We start from the raw sequence: 13291 nt of genomic DNA, 5'->3' as shown, positions 1-13291 counted from the left end.
TGCTGCTGTTTTTTTTTGAGGGCTCAAATGTTGAATCTCTAATGTTGCATCTCTTAGCCAAGGTCAACAACTTATCCACTGCATGCGATGTCTTTTTGTCGCTTCTTTGTTGATTTTAAAAGCCCACAGTAACTTTTCAGTTCGAGGCCTTCCATTTGAAATGACATTCTTTACGACGCCATTAAGATACATTTTCTGGAGTATGTTTCAAAAGGTAATTTGTGTAATTAGGGTGGTGTCAGAAATAGGCATCTCTTCAAGCTCTTTGAGGACTCGAGAACTGAAAACAACCTCTGAAAATGTGTTGCTGTTGTTTCCCTGTGAAAATTCTCAATCTGTTAATAAAACCTGGCAGTTTAAGTCAGCCCGGGACAGGCATGATGTGAATGATGATGAAACGGGGGGGAAGCGTATTATTTTGAAAATGATTCTTGATAATTTGATGTAGATTGCATGCATTGCAAACTGAACAGACGGATAGAACAATTATTAGAGCTTGAAAGACGTATGCTTTTTACAATCTGCCTCACACACTCTCACATACACACACACACACACACACACTCGCACACACACACACACACACTTGCACACACTCGCACACACAGTGCACACTTTGTATCTCCATCTCTCCCTATGCCTGACTAGTACAGCAATGTGTTTGTGGACTGTACCAAGTCAACACAGAAGAAAGGCCTATTTCTTCAAGGGTTCGATTTTCTCCTTAAACTTTCTGAACCAAACCCATTGTCATACTGGCAGATTTAATATATTTATATTCAGTATTCTAGACTGCATGGTATGAAAGGTGTTTTTCATCAACATGCCATGGCTATGAAAGGCTGATGGCACTATCTCCACACCATATGGAGCTTTTCGGTATCTAAACATGTCACCTGCAGCTACCTGTCACTCACCAAAGGGCTGTTATTGGATGGGAATATTGGCACATATATGTGGATCCATCTATAGGTTGTGTGACATTCTAAGCTGTCATTAGCAACACATGCTGTACCAGAGTCTGGGTTCAGAGCCAAGAGGGTGTGTATCAACCTTGACCGAGGACGAGCAGACACCTAACACACCACTTGCAGGTGCTTCAATGAGATGTAAATGACAGTAAACATGACAGGGGAAGAGGAAATCCACTTGAAAGAGATTTTCGATTAAAAATAGGCAATTTGGCAGCAGTTTGGGTGAAGTGTTCTGACTCCAATTGGGGACCAGAGATTAGCATAATTGCCCATAAAGCTCGATTTAGCATCTTTAAATCTTAATTTGATAGTGTGTCTCTATCTCTCTGATGGGCCTTTGGCCAGGAAAGGGATTGGTCAGGGGGACCTTATATGTTGACGAGGGAACAGAGGCCTCCCACATCACAATGGAATGTCATCTGCTTCGAGATTTCAATTTTCTTTATCTACGTAAAAGAAAGAACACAGTATCAGGCCTAGGTGTCCTTTGACTGTGCTACATCTTCCTTTCCTGACTATGTTTAGCGTGTCATTAACCTCACCATGTATCCTGTTGTTCCGTAATTGTGTTGTGATAATATCCCTTTCTTTTATTTCAGGAAACTAGGATCAACTGTATCCGGGTTGCCAGAAAAGGTAATTTGCACTACTTTTACTAACTCAGCAGGTAGTGTTGTAGTGTTCCATTTTGGGTAATATTTTTTTGCTGAAGCAGTTTCTTAAAAAAAAATAGGACTTCTGACAGCAGTGATTGTGCTGCAGGCTGTTTTACAGAGGTTGTGCAGCAGGGTTTAGCATGCTGCAGGGTGTACTTTGAATGTAAAAGCAATCTGTCACTCACACCTCCATCAAGCTTCCAAAACAAGAGCTGCAGAGGGAAAATGTGAAAGTCACGTTCTCTTTTGCACCAACAACATTGACATAATGGCTTCCACTCTGGCGGAGTGATGGGTTTGAAATACTACTGCACCTTGTCCGGAGAACCTGATCCCGAGTAGTTATGTGTGGGAGAGCAGTCGAGATCTCATCTCATCGCCGTGTGAGAAGGAGGAAATGATGGGCTTTTTTCCCCTCTCCCGAATGGTTTGTGTCAGAAGTTGGGAGAGCACTTGAGACGAGTGTCTGGAAAAATTGCATTTCTTTCCCTGCTCTTTTACTCCATAGCTCTCTCTCTCTCTCTCTCTTTCAACACCCCCCCCCCCTGTTTTTTTTCCTCCTCTCCCTTCTAAAGTATGATAACATCTAAGGGTTGCATTGCGTGTCACACAGGCAGAGCTGGGCAGAGTGGCTTGTTTTCCTGCCATATTTATAGTATCCTTATTCTGAAGAAACATAGTGAAGGCAGACCCCCTCAGGATATACTGCGCTTGCTCCATTTCCTTCAGAGTGGGCAAAGAGGTTGCCATGGCACAGAGGTTTCAGTATGGCTCGGCTATTGTTGCTGTTCCTTTATCTCTTTCTCTCTCCCTCCTTCTTTCTACCTCCCTCTTGTCTGATTGTGTAATGACAGGCCAGGTTTCATGTCATGGCAGAGATGCAGACAGACAGTGCAGGCATCCTGGCTTAAGTTAGCTAGTCAACACTGCAGGTGATCTTAGCTGACACAAGGATACTGATTAATTACAGACCAGCGAGGGGGGATGAAGATGAAATAGGTGTCCTATTTTGCATAACCCCCCCTACTCCCTGTCTCCATCCCTCTTTGGCAGCCTGACAGCCAGCGTGACTTTGTTAGTCTGAACAGAGGGCTCAGCGAAGAGCTGAGTTGCTGGTGTGCGAGAAAAGTACACAATGTTTTCAGCAATTCCAGCCACAGTCTAACTGCTGTGATCACCTTCCAGCCAAACACTTTCACATGTATTTTTTTAAGAACCACATGGATTTCATGCTTTTATAAAATAAATGAACCTTCCCCCCAAAAATGGCTGGCCTTTTGTTGAAAAACAAGGATGTTGTCCAAATTCATTTCTGCCAGATATCCGGTTCAGACAGCGCTGCATCCGTCATGAGCGATGGCAAGAGAAACCGCAGCTGATTTTCACGCTGTTCTTATTTGCTCGCTCATCTGCGAGAGACTGCTTTTTTAATTAACATTTTGCTCGCAGGTGCACATGCTAACAGTACTCCGCCAATTCAGTCTCACTTAATGGCAATTTTCACCTCTGCAAAAACAACACTGGAGACCAACTTCATCTGCGGGATGATTTCATGCTGTTGGCTGGCAAGGATGGAAATGTAGAGATGCAGAAAGGAGAGGGTGCCATAGCGCCTAGCGCAGTAAACAGTGCGTCTGACTGAGAGCCCATGCGTTTACAAAGGGAACCCGAGTCTCTCCAAACCCAGGCCAAGGTAGCCCAGCTGGTAGCTAGCTTTTCACTATATTAAGAGATGTGAAGTGCAAGTGTGGGCTGACAAAGTACGTGGTACAGTAGCCTGGTCTTTTAGCTGGAAGCCCTCTTTGGTAACAGTGTGCTGGAACAGTGGTCTCTAAGGCTCTGCCCACGCTCCTCCCCCTACTCTCTCTCTCTCTCTCTCTCTCTCTCTCTCTCTGTCTCTCTCTCTCTCTCTGTCTCTCTCTCTCTCTCTCTCTCTTTGCCGGTGGGTATACACTCATGAAACTGTGAGAGATGAGCATTACCTGCTTTTCTATGATAACCTCCTCTGTTGGGATTAATTCATTATTTGTGTGCTCATCTCCAAGCACAGCTCCAGCATGGCTCAGTTTATCAAATGGCATGGCCAGATCTGGAGGGAGTATTACAGGAAACACAATTATAATGTTGTCAGTAGTCCCTTCCTTCCTGCTGCTCTCCTTTAAGCACTGACTGCCAGGTTGGCCGATATGTGTTTATATTTGTGCATGTGTTTTTCAGCACTGAGTCATGTCTTCATGCCTCACTGTTGTTTACTAATCAAATACTGGCCCATCCTCTCCTCTTTTCATCCCTCCCTCCCTCCCCCCATTTGTCTCCTTCCCTCCCTCCCTTCCACCTTCCTTCCCTCCCTCCCTCCCTCCCCCCCATCTGTCTCCTTGTCCTCTAGCTGCCTGCAAGGACTCCAAGCGGGCCCTGGAGGTTTCCCAGCATGCCGAGGACATGGGTCTGATCCTGGGGGCGTGTGCCGGGGGGCTGGTGGTCCTCATCCTGCTCCTGGGAGCCATCGTCATCATCGTCAAGAAGGGGTGAGCATCTGGCCGACCCACGACCATCTCGGGCCTCTCGTACAAGGGTCTCTAGGTTCTGTTCGGCCTTTGCAGTAGCTTTCTCCCCTTCTACAAAAACCGGTGTCGTTTGACACATTCTACTACCCAGGTAGAGCATTATTTCTTCGTCACGTCTTGGCAGTTGGAGTTAGACTTAATTTCCCTGAATGATGAGTCACATCCCAAAGAATGAGGAGCGCAGAGCAGTTGCAGCAGCCAAGCTTTTGTGTTGCTTCTCATCTTTTTAATTTCAAGGTCCGCCTATTGGCCGCGCACACCTCATTCGGAAATTCAAATGCGCTCCGGCGTGGCAACCATTGGCTGCGTTCCAACTGCAAATTACCTTGGTAGTAGTCGGCACCTGCACCCAAGTTTCCTTCCTCCACGCCCCTTCCCCTCCCCAAGACTCGCCAGGCGACGCTGGAACAATCATCTGAGTGTGAAATATTTAATCAAGAGGCATGTTATTCCATTGCCCACTCAATTACATGAGGTGAGCAGCTGTGAGGTGTCGAGCTAGTAATTGGGGAGGAAGGTTGTTTCTCTTTTTTGGGGGGGTACTGAAAGAGTCCAACTCCACTTCAGGGATTTTCTCCTAGGTGGACAGGATTGAAAGAATGTCTTTGAGTGAAAGGTTGAAAGACAGATAAGATGGTTTCTCCCAGGCAATCTGCTCAGCACAATGATGGCCAGCCAGGCAGCCAGAAGGGCTGGTTAAGCACGCTCTCCAGCTTGATTTTGGATGACCAAGTACGCCCCAATGAACGATTGGAAAATGTCCTTTTGAAAGCTAGAAGCTTTGTGTTGCGTCCAGCTTGTGTGCTCCATAGTCACTTGCCAATAAACATCGCAACATTCAACAGTGCATATTTTCATTTGCCTCTCTGGAGGCCATTTTGACAAACCATGACCACCTCTCACCTTTCTTTTTATATCTCTTCACTCTCTCCCTCTCCTTCTTCTTTCTTCATGCTAATCAGAAGGGACTTCTATTCTTACTCTTACTACCCGTAAGTGACCCCCCCCCACACATTCCCCCTTACCTAACCCACTCCCACACCCTTCCATTGTGGCGCCATCCTCACCTGCTTGCCCTCTGTAGTTCAGGATGACTCTTTAGGAGATAAGACTATCTCCACCGCATCCCCATGGTTCAGACCTTCCTCCCTCTCTCTCTAATCTCTCTCTCTCTCTCTCTTTATTCTCTCTCCCCTGCTATCACCAAATCTGCCTTTTCCCGCCCTCAATCTTTAACCTTTCCTCTTCCTTCCAATTTCTCATCTCCTCCCCTCATCTCTCCGCCTCTTCTTCTATATTTTTATATATCTCTCTTGTCATTCTGCCTCCCTCCCTCCCCCCTCTTCTTTCTTCTGTGCTCGCCCCCCCCCCCCCCCCTCATCCTCTCCACCTTTCCTTCTGCAGCAGGAAGAAGGTGGCCATCAACAAGGCAGCCATGTCCTACCGGCAGGACAAAAACAGGAAGCTGGGCTCGCTGGACTGTAGCATGACAGACCAGAGTACCCTGCAGCAGGACGAACGCACCGCACACTCCTTCCTGGACGCCCACAACTGCAACGTTAGGAGTGAGTGGGAAGGCTGGGAGAGTGACAGTGTGTGAGAGAGAGAGTGCTAGAGAGAGAGAGCGAGAGAGTGCGCGAGCGAGCGTCAGACAGACGCAGAGAACGAGAAAGAGAGAAAAGGGCAGGGTGAGCGACCTCGCTCCCTCGCTCCCTGACCTCCAGTGGCTGCCTCTCCATCTGTGCTGTCCCTTCAAGGCGCTTTCTTGTGCAGCTATCCTATAGCTCTTTCCCGGGATTAAAAGCTCACTGTCAGTCAACATAGTATGGCTCAATTGAATACTCATATGCAGCAGCGTACCATTCAGTCGGCTGAAGGGTTCATGTTTGCTGACTCTGCACGTGTGCTTTTGTGCCCGCACAGACGAGCAGCGGAGTTCAGTGAACGAGTCCAGCAGTCTGCTGGGTGGCTCCCCGCACCGCCACTGTCGCAGGAAGAGCTCGCCCTATCACACGGGTCAGCTTCACCCTGCCGTCCGCGTGGCCGACCTCCTGCAGCACATCAACCAGATGAAGACGGCCGAGGGGTACGGCTTCAAGCAGGAGTACGAGGTGAGAGAGAGAGACAGAGAGAGAGAGAGAGAGAGAGAGAGACAGAGAGAGAGAGAGAGAGAGAGAGAGAGAGAGAGAGAGAGAGAGAGAGAGGGTGGAAAATATTGTTGCGGAAAGAAAGTTGGAGACTGAAAGAAACCCCTTAGGACTTCTTGGTTTCATTTAAGGTGCCCAAGCTTTTTTTTTTTTACATATACCCCAAATGCAAACGATAATATATCCTCTTTTGTCGGTGTGTTGGCTCGATTGGACTGGAAGTTATAGTTCCTAAGCTCACTATAAAAATAATTTTCATTCCATCTCAGCTGCAGATATTTTTCTGCCACTGAGTAAACTAATTAAAGTATTTCAAATTCCTTTTTTGCCTTTTTCTCTTTTGTGCTTTGATACAAAGTCCCTTCCAGCACCCCGAAGCATTTAGCCATTTCTGTACGTGAATTCCACCGCACGGAATCCAGATGCGCTTTTCGATTCATTAAGCCACCCCCCGAGGAGCCTGCAAATACCCCCCCCCCCCCTCACCCCCCCCCCCCCTGAAAATCAATACCAGGGTCGCTTTCCCAGTCCTGCGTCTGGCTCCCCCATCGCCTGGAGAAATAAACAAGATGAAGGGGATCAGCGTGAGCACTGCTGTCAGACTCTATAACCCTCACGTCCCACGGTGCTGCCACTGTGGCCGCCATTGATCAGGGCACCAGCGCAAGCGTGGTGGGGGTTTGCAAATGACAAACCAGTGGGCCAAGTGGTGCCTTCCTGAGGCTTTGTCCCAAAGGCCCAAACCGTTGGACTATGGAGGGAAATGGAGGGGTGGGGGGGTCACGAGAGGGGAAGAGAAGAACCACAGTCTCTCTCGTGAAAAACAGCGTGAACAGCGTGTGCAGCAGAGCTGTGTGCAGCAGAGCCGTGGGCAGCAGTGCTATGTGCAGCAGAGCTGTGTGCAGCAGAGCTGTGTGCAGCAGAGCTGTGGGCAGCAGAGCTGTGGGCAGCAGTGCTATGTGCAGCAGAGCTGTGTGCAGCAGAGCTGTGGGCAGCAGTGCTATGTGCAGCAGAGCTGTGTGCAGCAGAGCTGTGGGCAGCAGTGCTATGTGCAGCAGAGCTCTGTGCAACAGAGGTGTGCGCAGCAGAGCTGTGTGCAGCAGAGCTGTGTGCAACAGAGGTGTGGGCAGCAGAGCTGTGTGCAGCAGAGCTGTGGGCAGCAGTGCTGTGGGCAGCAGAGCTGTGGGCAGCAGAGCTGTGTGTAGGTTGGGAAGCCCGTGTGCTCGGCTGGATGATGCTGGTGAGGCGCCGATGAAGCGAACAGTGTGGGAGATGGAGACCGGAGGAACATTTCTTAAGAAGGATTAGGTGTGGCATTACCTGTGTAGGAGCTGGAGGCAGATGTAATCCCCTGTTCAGCATGCTCTCCCTGGCCTGCACCCATCCCACCCCCCCCCCCCCCACCCCCCACTGAGCTGCAGGTGGGCTGGCTCTGGCCCCCGCACCCATGACAAATTGGTCGGCCCCTGATGAAGGACTTAGCTCGGCGCATGTGGAGCACCAGAATGTGCCCGGTGATGCGGCAAGCAGATCAGGCGGACTTAGACGTTGGCAGGGGCGTGGGGAACGTGACAGGACTCGCCTAGGCCGGCACGCTTGGCAACATTGCTCATCCCTGTGGTCCTGGTCCGCCCCTCGTCACCGCCCCCCCCCCTCTCTCTCTCTCTCCCCCACATGCCACTCTCGTAACGTTGATTTAGGTTCGACGGCTCGACTAACCGCTCGCTGCCAGATTTTCGTCGGTGGGTGCCATAAACAGCTGTCACAAATTTAGCGCTTTAACACTGAGGTATTATGAAGCACTCTCAAGCGGCGACTGTCTTGCTGCATGGGGAATCACAAAACATTTCTGCCCCCCCCCCACATACACACACACACACACTCCCCACCCCCCATCCCACACTCACAAACACACCAGCATGCCACCACCCCAACAAGCACCAACCAAGGTCACAGTCCCCTTTCAGAGGGGCCTGCGTCTCATCTCCCGAGCGCTGTGTCTTTAAGCCGTGGCTGACGTTGGCGGGTGGTGCCTCCAGTAACTCAGAAGACGAGACGCCACAATGACCCCGAGGCTGGCGCTTCTGTTCCAGACCAGTCCCAGCAAGAAGCCACTTTGTGCTGGTCCCCATCTTTTCACCGACGTTTTCATTGTGTGCTTTTAATAACTCGCTTCTCTCGTGGTCTTGTTTCGCAGAGTTTCTTCGACGGTTGGGATGTTACGAAGAAGAAAGACAAGACCAAGGGAAGACATGACAGCCTGCTCGGATGTGAGTCTGGAAGTCAAAAGTGCACGACACAATCATTTCCAAGTAGAAGTGGAAGGACACTTTTTTTTTTTTATCTCTCAATGCCTTCCCTGCCATGCTTTAAAAAAACAAAGTGTTCTGACTTTTACAACCTTTCCCCCTTCCAGTGACCCCCTCCACTCCAGTCCAGCTTCACTACTGTTATGAATCATGATGTTTTTATCAACCCACCACTATACAACCATGCTTCTTGCCTGAGATGAAACTGACATGTTTTTGGAGCGTCCTATTTGCTGTTTTCAATTCTATCTCTTCATCTCTTGACACTTTTGTTCTTTTTAGATGACCGCCACCGGGTCAAGCTCCACTCTCTGCTGGCAGACCCCAACTCTGACTACGTCAACGCCAACTATATAGATGTAAGTTCCCTCTCTCTCTCTCTCTCTCTCTCTCTCTCCTCTCTCTCTCTCTCTCTCTCTCTCTCTCTCTCTCTCTCTCTCCCTCCCTGCTGTCCAAGGGAAGCCTATAGATCTCCACTCCCCCCCCACCCCTAAGCTCCTCCCCCGAGCAGCTTAGGGGGCCCCTGGCTAAGGATTCAACACAATATTATCTGTCACCATCGCTCACACGTGGGATATGTCTCCAGGGTAACCTGGCCCTGCGCTGGTTGTCCCGTCTGCGGCGTTAGGCGCTGGCTTTTCCGAGATAGAACTCGTTTTAGGAACACAGAAGATCCCATAAGATCCGTTAAGTCTGCCCTGTGACTCATCGCGTGCTCCTCCAAACTCGCCTCGGAGCTGTATTAGTAAGGCCTCTGATCGAAAAACTGCTGATCCTTTCATCGACTCTCAGCTGTGTTTGATCTCACCTACGGTTCAGCTCGGCCAGGTTTCCCAGGAAGTCCCTGCCATCCCAGCAGCAGCCCATCCAGGAAGCAGATCCAATCTGGTCGGCTTTGTGTTCAGGATGCTTGCAGCCTAACTGTTCTGTCACTGCGTCCTGCGGCGTGGGCTCAGCTCTGAGGCTTCAGAGTCGAGGTGATCCCGAGGTGACCGTGAAAAGCTCTTTTAACAAACGCGCCGCTGTTTTTTAACAGCTGTGTCAAGTTAAGTGTCTGACGAGAGAGTTTGGAGCCGCCCCCCCCGTCCCTCTGAATGCGGCATTATTTTTCCCATTGTTTCACCATTATCGATGGAACAAAAGGAAACTAGAATGGCCAAAGAGGATGGATTGGATTGCGCAGGTAAAAGGGCTGACTCAGCGCCCGTGCGCGGGTGGAAGAGGAGGGCTGTTGACGTCATCGCTCCCGAACGAGGGCTCTGCCTGCTTCGCATCCCCCGCGCCCTCGCTGAGGGCTCCATTAACATGGGAGCCACGAGGACCCCCTCTGTCATTAAGCGCGCTGTCTACAGCGCTGCCGGCGTGTCACGCAGGACCCCTGGCGCGCCTTGCCGCTAAATGATTCATGGAAGCAGCCAGAGGTAGAGCGGGCGGCTCCTCAGGCGTCGCTTTGAGGTCAAACTCAAATGTAGCCCTCCTGTACATGATCTACGTCCAGTTCTGGCTCATTTAGCTTTGCACGGTGGGCGAGGCTTCGGGGATTGTAGCTCAAGGCTTGTTGTTAGGGTGGGATGGAGGAGGCCCTTAATGTGAGCTAATTGTATCCCTAATCTTGTGTGTGTGTTTGTGTGTGTGTGTGTCAGAGAGGAGAGAGAGAGAGAGAGAGAGAGAGAGAGAGAGAGAGAGAGAGAGAGAGAGAGAGAGAGAGAGAGAGAGAGAGAGAGAGAGAACACCTATGGGCATTCCCAGATCGTCTGTGCCATGAAAACAGGAGTGTGAAGAAGCAAACCTTGTTTTCTCCACAGGTGGCCCTGCACAATATGTTCTGTAATCTCGTCACCTCCCCTCCGCCATATTCAGCCTCAATAACTAGCTTCTGTTTCCTCCCTTTCATTTCCTTGTCTCTCTCTTTATCTCTCTCGTCCCTTTTCTTCTTCCACCTTTGGGATCTCTTAGATTCGGATAAACAGGGAAGTAAGTACTCTGCTTCTCTTCTTCTTTGCCATCTTCCCCCCTCCCCCTTCTTCTTACCTGACCCCTTTCAAATACCCCCCCCCCCCCCCCCGCCCAGACGTTTCTCCGTCGCTCCCAGAGCACATCTCTCCATCTCGCTCCGTGCTCTGAGTCTAGATGCCGTCGGGGGGGGGGGGGGGGCGCTCTCCGTCCCCAGAGTTTAATTTAACCAATCTGACGACTATGGGCTCCCTCCTCCTCTACTATCCGCTGTGTCAGAGTAACCCCCCCCCCCCCCAGCAGGGCTGACATGTAGGATATGTCAGAGGAGAGGGAGCAGCGAGGGCACGGAGTGTGAGGCCTGACACACGGCAGGCAGACTCAGAGCCAGGCGCCATCAGGTGCACTGCTGGGAGAGAATGTTCTGAGACCACCAGGCACCTCAGGTTCCATCATCCTCCTACTAAACTGTTCTGAGCGTGGCAAGAAAGCCCTGGATCTCTCCTGCAAAACCTCCCATTGTTTTTCCATCTGAATAATGTAAAGAGCTAAGTTGGATGAATCTAGATACATTTCAGAGCACATGACGTAGCTTTGCTCTGTAGTTCTTCCGAACTGAGGTTGGCTACATCTTATTACATGTAATAAATATGTTAAAGTCTTTACTTACCATTAATAGTTTTGAGATTTGGCAAACATTTACAACAGTTGAATGGTTAATGATTAACCATTCAACTCTATTATGAGATATTTAGTGAGTGCTGCCGTCAAATCTCAGCTTTTTTCCCATCTGTTGACCATTTTGTGACGTGATCGATGATTGTGGTTCAAACGAACAACCATTTTTTGTTTTCCCATCCATCCACTGTGAGTTCTCACTGCTTGATGGATCGTGATGCAGAGAGTGTGGTTCCCTAGGTGACAGACACGAGCTGGTGCAAGGTGAAGCTCAGCAACTGAGCCTCATGGGATAGGCCGGCACTGCTCCACAGCAGTGGTCATACGCTTCCAATTCTCACACTGACATGACAGTTATGGATTGAGATGTGGCTGGGTGTTGGGGTGTGTTTGTTGGGGTGGGTGTTTGGGGGGGGGGGGGGGTTGTTGGAGTGTGTATCGGTGAAGATTCTACTACTTCTTTGTGAAATAGAATTGGACTTTTTTGTGAAGTTGAATCTGTCTGGACTAAGCCAAGCCCTGGAAGCCTGTCTCATAGCGCAGCTTTGTGTCCCTCTCTTCTGAGGACGAGACAGGGTGGGGGGAGAAGGGAGAGGGCAGTCAATAGCCTCGGATGCCGGCCCCGCTGTGTCGTATTGTTAGAGCAGCACTAATGCAGAGCAGAGGAGAAAATACACACACACATCAGTCAGTGTCATTCAGGCGGAATCGCTCCTGGAGTCCCAGAGTCACCGTCACTGTGTTTTGATCAGCTCGTGTCTCTCGTACACGTGCGGAATCCTCCGTCTCTGAACCAGTGACTGCCTCCGCACCGTAGCTCACTTTTGTCGTTTAAAGCTCTTTTGAGACAAAGCTTTGTTTGCTCTGCTCAAATACCTGCATGCATGATTGTAAACCACTGTTAAACGATACTCTAACACTCAATATGAATACATCCGCCCACATATAAAAGAACCCCACTCAAACACCTATGTCACACATACTGTCAGACGAATGGTAGAATATTTCTGCCATGTTAAGTCTAGGAATTATTTATGTTAGTGAATTGTAGGCTACTCAAACCTTTAAAATGATTGTTTAGATGGTGTGTGGGCTGACCAGAGGCTGACCAGAGGCATCAGGGTTTATAGCTGAAAATATGAACTCATTGTCTTTCTCTTTGTTCTCTTCATCTCGTTCTGCGGCTCCATTTTGTCCAGGGGTACCAACGATCAACCACTTCATTGCCACCCAAGGTAAGATCCCCTGCAGACTCAACATTGTGTTGTGTGTACTGTGTGTGAAGAGAGAGAGAGAGAGAGAGAGAGAGAGAGGGAGAGAGAGAGGAGAGGGAGAGGAGAGAGAGAGAGAGAGAGAGAGAGAGAAGAGAGAGAGAGAGAGAGAGAGGAGAGAGAGAGAGAGAGAGAGAGAGAGAGAGAGAGAGAAAGAGAGAGAGAGAGAGAGAGAGAGAGAGAGAGGAGAGAGAGAGAGAGAGAGAGAGAGAGAGAGAGAGAGAGAGAGAGAGAGAGGAGAGAGAGAGAGAGAGAGAGAGGAGAGAGAGAGAGAAAGAGAGAGAGAGAGAGAGAGAGAGAGAGAGAGAGAGAGAGCTGTGCCTTCCAGTTGTAGATCACATTAGGGATCTAAAATATGCACAATAATTCTATGCATATTATAGTATGTAAACATATACAGTGGTGTTTCATCATGCTGTGTTGGGATATTTCTACAAGCTAACATTTAGTTCCTTCATCCATCATCGATTTCTGAATTTGTAGTTTCTCAGTGGCTCTCGTTCTTCTTAGGGATGCCTCGCCTCCTTCAAGTAAAAACACGCACCCGAGGACACTTGCATGTTATTGTGTGACATTCCATTGATTTTTTTTTTCTCTCAGCTCTGATATTATTTGTGTAGTATACTGGAAAAAGCCGCTCTCTCTCTGTCTCCCCCCCCCCCCCCCCCATCCTCCTCTGCACTCTTTGTTCTACCTCAGACAAATTCAGTTTCTCCTGCAAGAATATATCATTGGGTTT

At 49.4% G+C, this 13291-nt stretch overlaps 1 protein-coding gene across 1 annotated transcript in view; it reads left to right on the top strand.

Moving 5' to 3' along the window:
* LOC136962476 (receptor-type tyrosine-protein phosphatase U-like) overlaps window positions 1-13291 on the top strand; it is a 45316-nt gene that overhangs the window by 21753 nt on the left and 10272 nt on the right. Inside the window, 8 exon segments of the mRNA XM_067256262.1 lie at window positions 1574-1610; window positions 4017-4155; window positions 5599-5759; window positions 6118-6305; window positions 8539-8611; window positions 8933-9009; window positions 12481-12490; window positions 12493-12516. Of these exon segments, the coding sequence (XP_067112363.1) occupies window positions 1574-1610; window positions 4017-4155; window positions 5599-5759; window positions 6118-6305; window positions 8539-8611; window positions 8933-9009; window positions 12481-12490; window positions 12493-12516 (709 nt within the window).

The sequence above is a fragment of the Osmerus mordax genome, chromosome 18 (genome assembly GCF_038355195.1).
Source record: "Osmerus mordax isolate fOsmMor3 chromosome 18, fOsmMor3.pri, whole genome shotgun sequence".
In the NCBI taxonomy this organism is placed as follows: Eukaryota; Metazoa; Chordata; class Actinopteri; order Osmeriformes; family Osmeridae; genus Osmerus; species Osmerus mordax.
This window is presented reverse-complemented; position numbering and strand designations above follow the sequence as displayed.